The following is a 12,563-nucleotide window of genomic DNA, read 5'->3' as shown; positions in this document are numbered from 1 at the left end:
CAAAGCTTGTAACATTTGACTTAATTACTCAGGGTCATGTAGAAATTCATTTACTGCGAAAATAAATGTATGCCTTTTCCAGACTATGGTTTCTAACATAATCCTCACGGTGTTCATGAAATCACAAGGTCCCCTAACTAGCTTCATTCATTTTTGAATCTATGAGCAATTTGAATTAAAGAGACTACCCAGCCTGTACTACTTAAACTAAGTATATGTTGCTCCAATAATGGAAACTCTCCTGTCTGGATAGGATTATCAAATATTCAAATGAAGGGTGTAAAAATTTGGAATGAATCTGTGAATTTTTATTGGAATAAGTAAGCATCACATTCAAATCATCTCAACTGTCTTGAGGCTTTGTTTACCATCCTGGTGAACCGTGGGCTATCTTCCAGGCATTTACACCTCAGACCGATAATTTAGCTCCTCTTCTGGGACGATCCGCTGTGAACATTTTAGCCTGCCTTCCTGTTCCCTAACTGTAGTAAAAATAGACTCTGTGGAAGGCTGGCGTGTGGGGAAGCCGGACCGCGGCGGAGGCCTGTGCACAGAACGGAGAACAAAGGGCCACGCCTGGACTTTGAAGTACATTTTAAGACTTCCGTGTGGATGTCGATGCATTAGGCATTTTGAGAGCCACAGTGTCACCTGCTTGTCGTTATTCCCCTGGGGTTTTCCCCTTGGTGTGTGATGATGACACCGAGTAGTAGATCTTTACTTAGCTCCTACTAATCGGGTTGTTCCAATTGTATAGGACTTCTGTCTCCTACCTAGCCTGGTAATATTCAGAATTTAAACTGTGTTCTCCAATGATTACTATGAAGTGATTAAATGGTTTGATTTAAAAGGAGGCATGTGATAGTGGTAGGAGCATGGGTTCTAGAACACTCCCTCTAGAGTACATAGTCTTACCATATCCCACACAAACTAGGAAGTTACGTGGCTTCAAGAAAGGTACCTAATCGCTCTGGTGCCAACCTCATCGATGCCAAATGGCAATGAAGGTCCTAATGGCACCTGCTAGTGGCGTGGACATGAGAACTGGATGGCTTGATATGTGTAAAGCATGTGGAGGGGTCACCAGAAACTGATCATTGTACGGAACCATTTGCTGCATAAGTATACCCACTTTTAAGTCGCGGGGGCTTTAGAGCCGATTTGACTTGAGTTTAAACTAGGCAATAGCAGTGGCAATGCTTAATGTTCAAGCTTAGAAGTACCTAGTCCAGGACCTTATACAGTGCTTGTTGCACAGTAAACCGTAAATACTATGTTATATTCCTACCAGTACCTAAGTATAGCAGTAATTGTACTTCTCTATAGTTTCTTGAACTGGTGACTGTTTTAGAATGAATGGATAAATTAAAGAAACTAACCAGCCACATCTAAGACAACTTTGCTCTCTGCTCATCTTGAAGGTGGATCACTAAGAATTAATCTGGGTGTTGTTATAGTAATGTTTTTGTGTAGTGATGTTATCCATCTGACCTTTGAGCCAGTTTTAAGGTTTCTCATAAAATGTCTCCTGAGCCTTGCGACAACTCCTTCAATCTGAGCATACGTCAGGCCCAGCGTGCTACCTTCTGCGGGTTCATTTTCTCGTCTGCATTGCAGGTGTCTGGAAGGGTACGTGATAGATACAGATACAGATACGTTCACCTGCGAGCAAGACGGCCATTGGGTCCCTGAAAGAATCTCCTGCAGTCCTAGAAAATGCCCAGTGCCATCAAACACAACACGCATGCGTGTTCACGGAGACGACTTCCGGGTGAATAAACAAGTTTCTATATCCTGCGCAGAAGGGTTTACCTACGAAGGAGCGGACTCGTCAACGTGCCAGGTAAGATACTGCCTCTGAGTGGGGCCTGTAAGTCTAACTGTGACGGCTATAGCTATGAACAAGGGCACTTCGTGCTGGCCAAGAAAGAAAAACAAATGCGCAAGTTTCATTCGCCCCCGAAGGGTTGACAAGTTTCTTAATAGAAGGTGGAGCTGGGGCGATGTCTCGGTGGTTAAGAACACAGACTGTTCCTCCGGAGGACCTGGGTTTGGTTTCCAACACCCACTAGGTAGTTTGCAACTGTCTGAAACTATAGGTCAGGGGATCTGATGCCCATGTGCACAGAGAATTGTACAGGCAAAATACCCACACGTACAAAATAAAATTTTTAACAAAAAGGAAAAAAATACATGTTTTCCCCCTAATATTTCCAGCTTTGAACTTAAAAGAGCCAATGTTAGGGAAAATATTAGAAACAAACAAACAAAAAAACACCTATAATGAGATATCCATTGCAATCGGTGGTGGTCTCAGTGGAAGGCCCGAAAGCTGCACCAGCAGACAGGAAACCGTAGTCAAATCCTGCCTCCACAATTTATTGTTTGTTTACTTTAGAAAATCCCATGATTCCAGCATGGTGGCCCATTGTACTAACATAGCACTCAGGAGGCAGAGGCAAGAGGATCACCAGACCTCTCTGGGCTGTGTATCAAGACTATGAGGTTATAGGGTTGGGGAAGGGATATAGTTCTGTTGCTAGAATGTTCGCCTAGCATGCCTGAGGCCCCGGGTTTTCTCTCCATATCACAGAAAGCTGAGTGTGGTGATGCCCACCTGCAAGGCAGAATCTAGGAGGGAGGTCTGAGGAGCAGATGTTGCAGAGGGTGTTTGAGGACAGTTTGGGCTACAAGATGGGGGAGGAGGAATCTATACTTCAGGTTTCCTTATTGGAAGACAAGTGTGTAAAATAACACTTACTTTATATAACTGTTGTGCAAAACCACAGCGGTGATGGAGGAAACACCTGACTTCTGCGAACTTTGATCTTTCAAAAGTCATCAGCCAGTTTGTGCACACAGGACACTTTTTGGGCATAAAGTTTGCGGTTAGTTTACCATGAAGTGCTTTCTGTGCATAGTTGAATAGCTTGCTAACTGTATCACCTTGTTAAAGATGTGAATTGCCCCACAGATAACAGGCCTTCCTAGCAGAGCCCCTTCTCCTAGCCTCCACATCAAGTCTGTAAAATGAATCCCTCGGCTTCCCTTCATTTGCTGAAGTTAGGCTGGGGGCTGGACGAGGAGGCCTACATAACACAGGCATGCCCTTTTCCCCAGCGTGTGGGTTAGATGGCCGTCACTCAGATTTGGAGTTTCCTCAACACATCATCCTTCAGGTTGTTTATCTGTAAGTCTGTGCTCATCGAAAGGATAAAATTATTTCATGTCTCCAATGGGCTTTGAAAAACTACAGATAGATAACCAGCAACAAAGTTAAGGGAAGCCTTTGGTCCTCAGACTCTCACTTTGGGGTGAGTCTGCCATATGAATAGAACACTCACGTATGAATTTCTAAATATGACATACAATTTGTGGTCTCTTCTTCAGCCCGATGGCACATGGGAGCCACCATTTTCTGATGAATCCTGTACCCCAGTTTTTTGTGGGCACCCTGAAAGTCCAGAGCATGGCTCGGTGGTTGGCAGTCTATACAGCTTTGGAAGCATCGTCGCTTACCGGTGTGATTCTGGCTATGAATTAGAGGTACAGTAACAAATTGCTCAGCAAAAAATTAATGTGCTGTTCCGATATGCTTAGGATTCTTTTTAATATTTGAATAAGTTCATTTTACCAACACGGTTCTGAAAACACCCTGTTATATTTTGGGTTTTTTTTTTAATTCTTTTAACACATTTTGGAAAAATAGTTAAGAAGACTTAGAATTTTAAAGCACACAAAAAACATGAGCTAGGTGTAGTGACTCACCCCAGTGATCTCAGATACTCAAAGGCAGAGATGGGAAGGTGACAAGTTCAACATCTGCCTGGACAACTGTCACCAAAAAAAGAGGCATAAAAGAAAGGGAGGGTGTGGCTCAGGGGCAGGGTGCTAATCTAACATCTCCTGATTCAATCCAGAGTTCAAAGAACAAATTGGGACTCACCTCATAGAGTTGGGAGTTAGGCTCCCAGCGCCCAGTCAGGCAGCTCCCAGCTAGCCCCATGATGCGTCACTATAGCACAGCCCCAACAAGGGGGTGCTTGAGTGAAGCCAGGCCTTGACCAAGAGCGAGCACACAGGCACTGGCAAGCTCTTACCTGAGATCAGGTTCCCCTGTGATATATCTAGCCCAAAACTCCTCGGAACTCGCCTAAGAAAACCCCAACTTTGTCCTTAAGTGACTCCCGACTGCAGTATTATAGTCCTGTGGGCAGCACCTACATCTCCCTATTAGCTGTAACGGGAGCACTGAGGTTGGTTTCTCTGATTATTATCTCGCCATCCACGCTGTCTAGGAGGGCTGGTGTCAACAACAAGAGATTGTCATCCGGCTTTTCAGGAATCTCTTAGTGTTTGCAGTGGTGTGTGAGGACAGGCTACCTGACGCATTCATTACCAGTCGGCTGCTAAATGTGTGCGGTGCGGCCCTTTTTTGTTGTTGTTGTTTTGGTTGTGTGTGTGTGTGTGTGTGTGTATGTGTGTGTATAAAATCAAAGAGTTGTCATAAGAAAGGGCCATAAAAACTGGAACCAGATTTCTGTGGTTCTTAGTTTATTTCTTCAAAGGATAAAAAAACTAAACATGAAAAGGATGATGGCAACCTAATATACATTGTGACCGGAGAATTTTCCTGGTTTTGAAACTGGAACATTCTTCACCTGGGATTCCTGATCTTGAAATTTCTTAACGCTTTTGGAAACAAAATATACCACAAATTCATGAAATTTGAAGAAGTTGGTAATTTAACTTAAAATGTTGGGATAAACAGCCTGCCTTTAACTACAAAGCTGAAAGTTTATTAATAACTGTTCTCATTCCAACCAATCGTTAAAATCACCTGAGTCTTTTCAAAAAGATTTATGCCCAGTTACTTGGAGAAATACAAATACGGGTGTATAGCGAGAGATGGAAAAGACTTCCTGGAAACTCTCATCACCTGAAATAGTGAGAACCTGGAGGGGTCTGGAGAGAGAGCTCGGCAGTGAAAAGCAGCAGCTGCTCTTTCAGAATACCTGGATGCAATTCCCCAAACCCACATGGTGACTCACAGCTGTCTGTAGCTCCAGTCCCAGGGACTCCACCGCCCTTTTCTAGTCTCTGGGCACTGCACACACATGGTGCTCAGACATATGTGCAAGCCAAACACCCACACACATAAAATAACTCAGTGATCCTTTAAAGGAAACATGGTGCCAACTAGAGGAAGTTTCGAAAGCCGTTTGCACAGCAAAACAGGTGATCATCCCAACCCAGTGACACACATCAAACAGCACAGATAGGAGACTCTTCACGACACTGACACACAGTGACTTGGGACTATCAGCAGATGCTGCTGTGCAAACCAGTATTGAAAATACACAACTGAAGAGGAAGGATTCGCTCCTTGAAGGAGACTGCAGACACAGATAACCAGATGCCAAGTGAAGACCAGAATTTGCAATCCTTATGAACTACTGGATTTAGGCTTTGATTCACTGTGTCTATTGATGTCACACCCACAAAACAGAGATGGTAGCCATTTAGGTCGCTGGATAGAATATGTGTCGATGACTTGCTCCCTTCCAGGAAGAAAATGAACTTGTTCTTATCAAGTGCTCAGTCTGCTAAGTAGTATCGGTGACATCATGTAAGACAGGCAGCAGCGGTGTGTCTGGGAACGTCAGCAGAACAGATGACAGGACCTCCAGACCTGAAACACATACGTGGACAGGGAAGAACAGGGGAAACAGAAGGAACTAGAGGTTTAGGAAGGCATGGTTTTTAAAAATATATGACATATTATTTACTGTAGTTATGGTGTTCAGTAGAGGCATGCTGGTTAGTTTTCTGTCAACCTGACACAAGATAGGGTCACCAGGAAAGACGAAACTCCAGCTGAGAAAATGCCTCCGTCAGCTTAGCCTATACACCTGTCTGACATATTCTTGACTAATGATAGATGTTGAAAAGCCCCAGCCCACCAGGCGTACCCCAGGGTAGCGTCACCTGGGCAGGTGGTCCTGAGTTTTCTAAGAAAGCAGAATAGACAAGCCATGGGAGCAAGTCAGTAAGTGGCATCCCTCCATGGTCTCTGCATCAGTTCCTAAGATTAGGTTCCTGCCTTTTGATTCCCGCCCTGACTTCTCATCATGAACTCTAAGCTGTACACTGAAATAGCCTGTTCCCCCTACAAGTTACTTTTGGTCATGGGGTTTATCACAGGCCTAGAAAGCAAGCTAGGTCAACGGTTTTGCATTTTTAACCAATATCCGGCCCCCAAGGCTGGTGGATGGGAGAGTGGCTCCAGATCAGTTCCAGCAGACTTCTGGGACAGACTGTCTGCTCTGCTGAGGGATCTGAAGGACCCTGGGGCACTGACCTGCTCACCCTCAGAAGCTTCCTGGCTTCCTTGACTGGGATGGCTGCAGGCAAATGACAGTGGCAAGTACCATCCTCTCTGGATTGTCCCAAGTCTCTGCGGGCTGATTATCATCATCCACTTCCAGGATTCAAATTGCTACCCAAAGCAGGCAAAGCAATCAAGATACCCAATATAAACTATATTGTGTTCTTCTGTGTTAATACGGCCCCGTTAGTGTGAGGCAAATAGATTTTTGTGAGCTATTTGAATCTCAAAAAAAAAAAATTACCATGCCTGAAGAAATGAATTAGGAAAAATATATTTAAAGTGAACTAAAGGATAAATCAAAATAAACAACTGGCGACTGGATTGATTATTTTAAAAATCACCACCAGCGAATAATAAAATGGATGTTAAGGCTCTAAGGCGTCATACAAGAATCTGTGTAAGTTGATTGGAAACTTAGATACAACAGCGGGGAAAACTCACACTTAAGAAAAAGCAAGGCAGGGAAAGAGAAAGTAAAAGGGAAAACTGCATGATAAACATTGCCAGTTACTAAGGAGGAAATGAGTGGATTGTTTCATAGTTGATTAGGAACATAATATAAGTTGGGAATACAGATGGTTCTGTTAAGAGATAACAGAAAAACAGGATCTACAGAAATTATATTCAGGAATCAAAGAATAGTTCCATAGATACATAGCCCTGAAAGATACAGGATATTGAAAAATTCAGATAGTTACAAATTATTGTTCAAAAAAGAGATATTGCAGAAGGCAGAGAAGTAAATTTAGACTTTCCCCAGATTATTTAAAATGTTAAATACATTGGCCTTTAATACGTTTAGTTGTAACAGATAAGTCTCATCATTGAAATTTGGATGGGGACTCATGCTTTATTTGATGTATCAAGTATTGAAAAGATCAATGCAACTCAAAATAGTTTTAAATGTACTGAACAAATTCATCCTGACATTTCTGACCCATTCTTTGTGAGTCCTCGGTATGGATTATAATTAACTGGCACTTAAAATAGAAGATAAAGTTAAGTCTGTCTTCATCACGTGATTCTGCCAGGGAGGAATTCTGGTGAAATTGTTTTTGAGAGTCTCTCAACTTTACAGTACATTCATTTAATAGATTCATTCGGCATTTCAGTACTAAGTCACTCAAGGCCACAGTTAAGATGGCTTCACAGTCCCTTCTTGTCTCTCTATTATGAAACTGGCATCCTGTTCATGACCCTTCTCTGCTGCTCCACAGGGGACCAGGGAACGAGTCTGCCAGGAGAATGGACAGTGGAGTGGGCAGGTGGCCGTGTGCAGAGGTGAGTTAAGTGGCACCTAAGGGTCCCCGAAATAGTACCAAGGACACAGGATAACAGCGTGTCTCCATTTTCTTTATATATCCATTTGTGCCTTAATAAATAAACACATAAACTACAAGAGAACACTTAATGGCTTCAGCTCAAGGGCCCCAACCAATTAAGGACCAGAGATTAGCTGGAGTATAGCATAAGATTGCTGGTTCAGCAACAGCACATGGTTTGCTTAGAAACTTGTGTTTATTTGCACTTTTGTGGTATTTTCTCCAAAAATAAGCATAAAATAGAAGGCTTAGAACTGTTGCTTGTATATAAAATAACTGGCCCTTAATGACATTATTCTTAAATGGTGCTGGGACATCAGTCGAAGAGAGAGCCATGGTTGAGCAAGGTGTTGCAGAAACTCGATTTCTGAGAGTGGCCGAGCTTCTCCAGCAGTGTGTGGGTTGATCCATGCCCACCATTTCTTCCCTCTGTTTCAGCCATATGTGCAGAGGTAGAAGAGGAAAATTAACTCTGTGTCTTTAAGAACCTTAAATGTGCAAGTGAATATTATATGATTGTGATTCAATGAAGAAAATGGCTTTTCTTAGTTCTCAAAAACTTGGGTAAACATTATAATGAAAACATTTTTAAAAATTCAGTAATATCAAGTCACAAAAATACCTTTGTTTCTAACTTGGGGAAGTCCTTAATAACATTTTGTTTTTTAAATTATCCCAGTTTGTTTCTCTTGACTTCAGGTATATTTTATTAATATCTGAATTAAATCACATATGTCAAAATATAGAGTAGTAACAAACATTCTCTATTTATCTATCACTTAATTTTTTGCATTTTATATTTCATTATGCGTGGATTTTATATGAATGCATTTTATACAAGCTTATCCATGTGTTGAACTTGTATATCCCAACTCCAGTAGCATGCTATCTAAACTGCTCATGTTCAAAAAGAGTTTGTTGTATAGGACATAGGAGTGGAAACAAAGAGGAATCCCACATATCTGTCAACGAACTTCTCCAAGGTGTTAATGAGTGGTCATTTTTAAGTTATTAGTTATACAAATTTCAAGAAATCAGACAAGACAAATCAGGAAAATATTTTTAAGGTCACCACTCAGAGTAAAACCTCTTGATATCTGCTATTATATGTTTTTTTTAGGTATACTCTAAGCCACAAATATTTGTGGGGATGGAAGTATAGACAGAGAGAATCCAACCCATAAATCTTCACATAACTTAAGAAATTAGCGTGGTCTTGATCAAGTTTTTTAGCTTTTCTGAGACTCACTTTTTTTTTAAGTGTTATTGAGCTCATCTCAGAATTGCTGCTGGATTTGGAAGGAAAAAATATATAATACTCAATCAAATTTTGATTTCAGATGAAAAAATTGAATATAAATATGTACCACATAATATTTAAGAAGTATTTATGATAAAATGTATGTTATTTATAGGACATTCTAATTTATCTGAGAATTCTGTGTTTTTATCTGGTCTTACAAACCAAGTGTTATTAAGCATAATAGTAAAACTGGTATCATATAGGAAGTTCACAGCCATAACATCCCTTTATTTCATGCAAATGCTCATCTAAACCACTACCACATCCATCACTATTAGCAAAATACATAAAGACAAATGGAATACATAGGACTAAATAGCAATCTTCACATGGTAGTCCAATAGAAATATACAGTATGTTTTTTCTGTGTCAATAAATATTATTGTGTTTAATTCATAAGTAGGCATATATATGTGTGTGTGGATAGTGGATATGTGTGTATATATTTCATATTACACACACACTACAAAAATAGCTTCAGCAAATATAGTAAGAGAAGCAAAGGAAATGTGGGAAAACATTTAATGCAAGGCTTTATTTTTCCTTTCAGAGAACAGGTGTGAGGCTCCAGCTGAGTTTCTGAATGGCGAGACTGTCCTGGACAACACCACATCTGGACCTAGCCTGCTGTTTTCCTGCCACAGAGGCTACACCCTGGAAGGGTCCCCTGAGGCCCATTGCACTGAAAATGGAACTTGGAGTCACCTGGTTCCCCTCTGCAAACGTGTGTGTTGACTTTAAGAGCTGTTTTAATCATATTTGGCTTCATAGTTAGCTTCCCACGTGTCTTAAACGAAGGGGAAACACTAGTTGGTGAGATTGATCCAAGGAAGGCCACCTGTGGCCAGTAAGCACAACTTTATGGGATATTATCAAACTCTACTTTGTATTATGTTATAACAGCCTTCTAAGAATCAGCTTTTATCAGACTCCTTGGCTGGTTATAAACTCAGGCATTCAGAAAAAATACAAATTAGTGAAAGTATTGTGAAATGAAGATACTGTGAATTCTATTGACAGGAAGAAAAGAGATAAAGAAGAAGATATGGTTAAAGTCTGATGTTGATATGAAACATATAAATGTGGTAAATAGAGGTAATTTGACCACCTCAATGAAAACAGTACAAATGAAGTATAACTTCAGAAGGCTCTGGCTATTGTTGTGTACAATGGAGCCTTTAGAATTAAGGCGACCCTTAACCTCAGTGCGACTTATTTTATACCCACCTAAAATCAGAAAAAAAACTGCAATAGCTTGAAGCCTGTGTCAATGTGGGGCATACACACGCCTGAACACAGCTGCACACTGGCGTCACTTCCTGTGGGTCCCTCAGAACCGTGGGCCACAAACACAACATGAAGGTCTGTCATCTTGTTCCTCACAGAACGGTACTGAAGTCAGGCTAAACTCACACAGCGATGTCTGATGACTCTCTGTGTCCATCTTCTCTGAAGGATGTTCAGCAAAAGAAAGGAGTTCAGCAGAATTTATCACGCTGTTGACGTCAAATATTGAGGGAATACTCAGCGTGGTCCTTGATTTCTTATATGCCTGACCTTTAATCTGCACACATAATTTCATGTGGCGTGAAGCAAATCTGTGCTTAATGTTTGCAGTTCTGAATTGTTAAGGTTTTGCTGAGCGTGGTGAGTTGAGTCAGGAGGAGCATGTGTTTGAGATCAGATTGTTCGAAATTTAAAAAAAAATATATTTGTATTAGTATTGTCACTGAGAATCTTTGTTCTGCGAGCCCCTATTCTGTCTTTAAAGAGATGAGCTAGGGAAAGAAAAGACATCTCAGTAAGCACCTGCCCCGCCTTTTCACAGCAAACCCGTGCCCTGTCCCTTTTGTGATCCCTGAGAACGCTCTGCTTTCTGAGAGAGAGTTTCACGTTGGCCAGAATGTGTCTGTCAAGTGCAGGGAAGGCTTCCTGCTCAGAGGCAACGGCGTCATCACCTGCAACCCGGATGAGACGTGGACACAGACCAACGCCAAGTGTGAAAGTGAGTGGATGGGCAGAGCCCCGTGGAGGCCCGCTAGTGTGGAAGGTTCCTCCATTTCTCATATTTTTTAACGTATATTTTATTTACTATTAGTGTGGAGAGGGAAGAAGGAGGGAGGAAGGAGAGAGGGAAGCAAGGAGAAAGAAGGGAGGTGTAACTTAAAACATCCATGTGGAAAGGAGGTCAGAGGACAGTCAGGGCCAAAGGATCCAGTTCAGATTGTCATACATGCTTCGCAAGTACTTTTGCCTGCTGAGCCAGGTTCCTGGCATGTGAAGTCAGGGGAGGGGGTTATTTCTGTTTTTAATTAATACTTGATTCTGCTTTCATTACAGCAATGTTTTTTTTTTAATTTTTTATGTATATGAGTGGTTTGCATATGTGTAGGCATCATGTGTCTTTGGTGCCTAAAAAGGCATATTGGGTCCCCTGCAGTTGAAGTTATAGATCACTGTGAGTTGCCACGCAGGTGTTGGGACCGGAACCTGGGTCTGCAGGAGCAGTAGATGCACATATGTCTGCACTGTCTCTTTAGCCCTGTGAAGTCACTGATTGGTTCGTAGTTATCTAACTCTGCGCTCTCTTAGTTAGCTTCTGCATTGATTCTTAAAAATGACAAAAATATGGGTTGAATACTGAACACTTTTTTAAAAAAATGACTTTTCCAGACCAAATTAAAACCTTCCTGGTCAGGAGAATTAGGATTCACTGAGTCGATGTGTCAAATGTGCTCCTCCGAGAACAAGCGTGACCCTAAGTTTAAAACACAGATTTCCCTCGACATCACCGAAGTCTTCACGTTATCCTTTAATGGGCTACGGGTGCTTTATGCAAACAAAAATTACCCTGAGCTGGTTCTCAATCATGAGCATATGTCAGTAGAACTTCAGAAGCTCTCTAGAACACAGATAGCCAGGCTCCACTCCCCCCATTTCTGATTCTGTGTTCTCAGGTGAGGCTAGATAACACCAGTTTCTCACAGTTCCTGGGTGTCCCCTACAGAGGTTGTTAATGGTATCAATAGGAAATGTCTTGTATGCCCGGCTAGTGGCAGTATTTTGAGAAGTGCTAGGAACTTTAGGAGGTGAGACCCAGCTGGAGGAAATAGGTCCCTCGGGCAGGACCTTGTTCCCCCGGCCCCTGGCCCTCTCACTGTCAACTGCTGTGAGGTGAAGAATCACCATGGCCACAGGGTTCTGTCCAAGCACAGGAGCCCACCGACCGTGGGCTGAACCATATGGAACCATGAGCCTAGATAAGCCTTTCATATCTTAGGCCATTCCTGACAGGGATTTTGTTCACAGTGATGAGTAGGCAGAGGGATACTGCTGTCCACGAGCCGTAACTTGAGAACTGCTGGTCCAGCACCATGTTAATCCATCCAGGTTACAACCCTGCCTTCTGCAGGCTAGAGAGTTAGCCTGCTAACTGTGACTGTCTCCTGGCATCTCTTACTCCCCATTTCTACTTTAAACATCTCCCCATCCAACATCCTACGTCTTGTCTCCCTTGTTGCCCAAGCTACTCTGTCAACAGCACTCA

At 42.0% G+C, this 12,563-nt stretch overlaps 1 protein-coding gene across 1 annotated transcript in view; it reads left to right on the top strand.

Annotated features, from left to right (window-relative positions):
- Positions 1-12,563, top strand: part of Svep1 (sushi, von Willebrand factor type A, EGF and pentraxin domain containing 1) — a 154,486-nt gene that overhangs the window by 131,924 nt on the left and 9,999 nt on the right. The window contains exons 39-43 of the mRNA XM_041657727.1: positions 1,618-1,843; positions 3,391-3,546; positions 7,609-7,672; positions 9,567-9,740; positions 10,845-11,021. Coding sequence (XP_041513661.1) covers positions 1,618-1,843; positions 3,391-3,546; positions 7,609-7,672; positions 9,567-9,740; positions 10,845-11,021 — 797 coding nt within the window. The remainder of the gene's footprint in view (positions 1-1,617; positions 1,844-3,390; positions 3,547-7,608; positions 7,673-9,566; positions 9,741-10,844; positions 11,022-12,563) is intronic.

The sequence above is a fragment of the Microtus oregoni genome, unplaced genomic scaffold (assembly GCF_018167655.1).
Source record: "Microtus oregoni isolate MIOR12 unplaced genomic scaffold, Mior012 000008F_ref0000371, whole genome shotgun sequence".
NCBI lineage: Eukaryota > Metazoa > Chordata > Mammalia > Rodentia > Cricetidae > Microtus > Microtus oregoni.
This window is presented reverse-complemented; position numbering and strand designations above follow the sequence as displayed.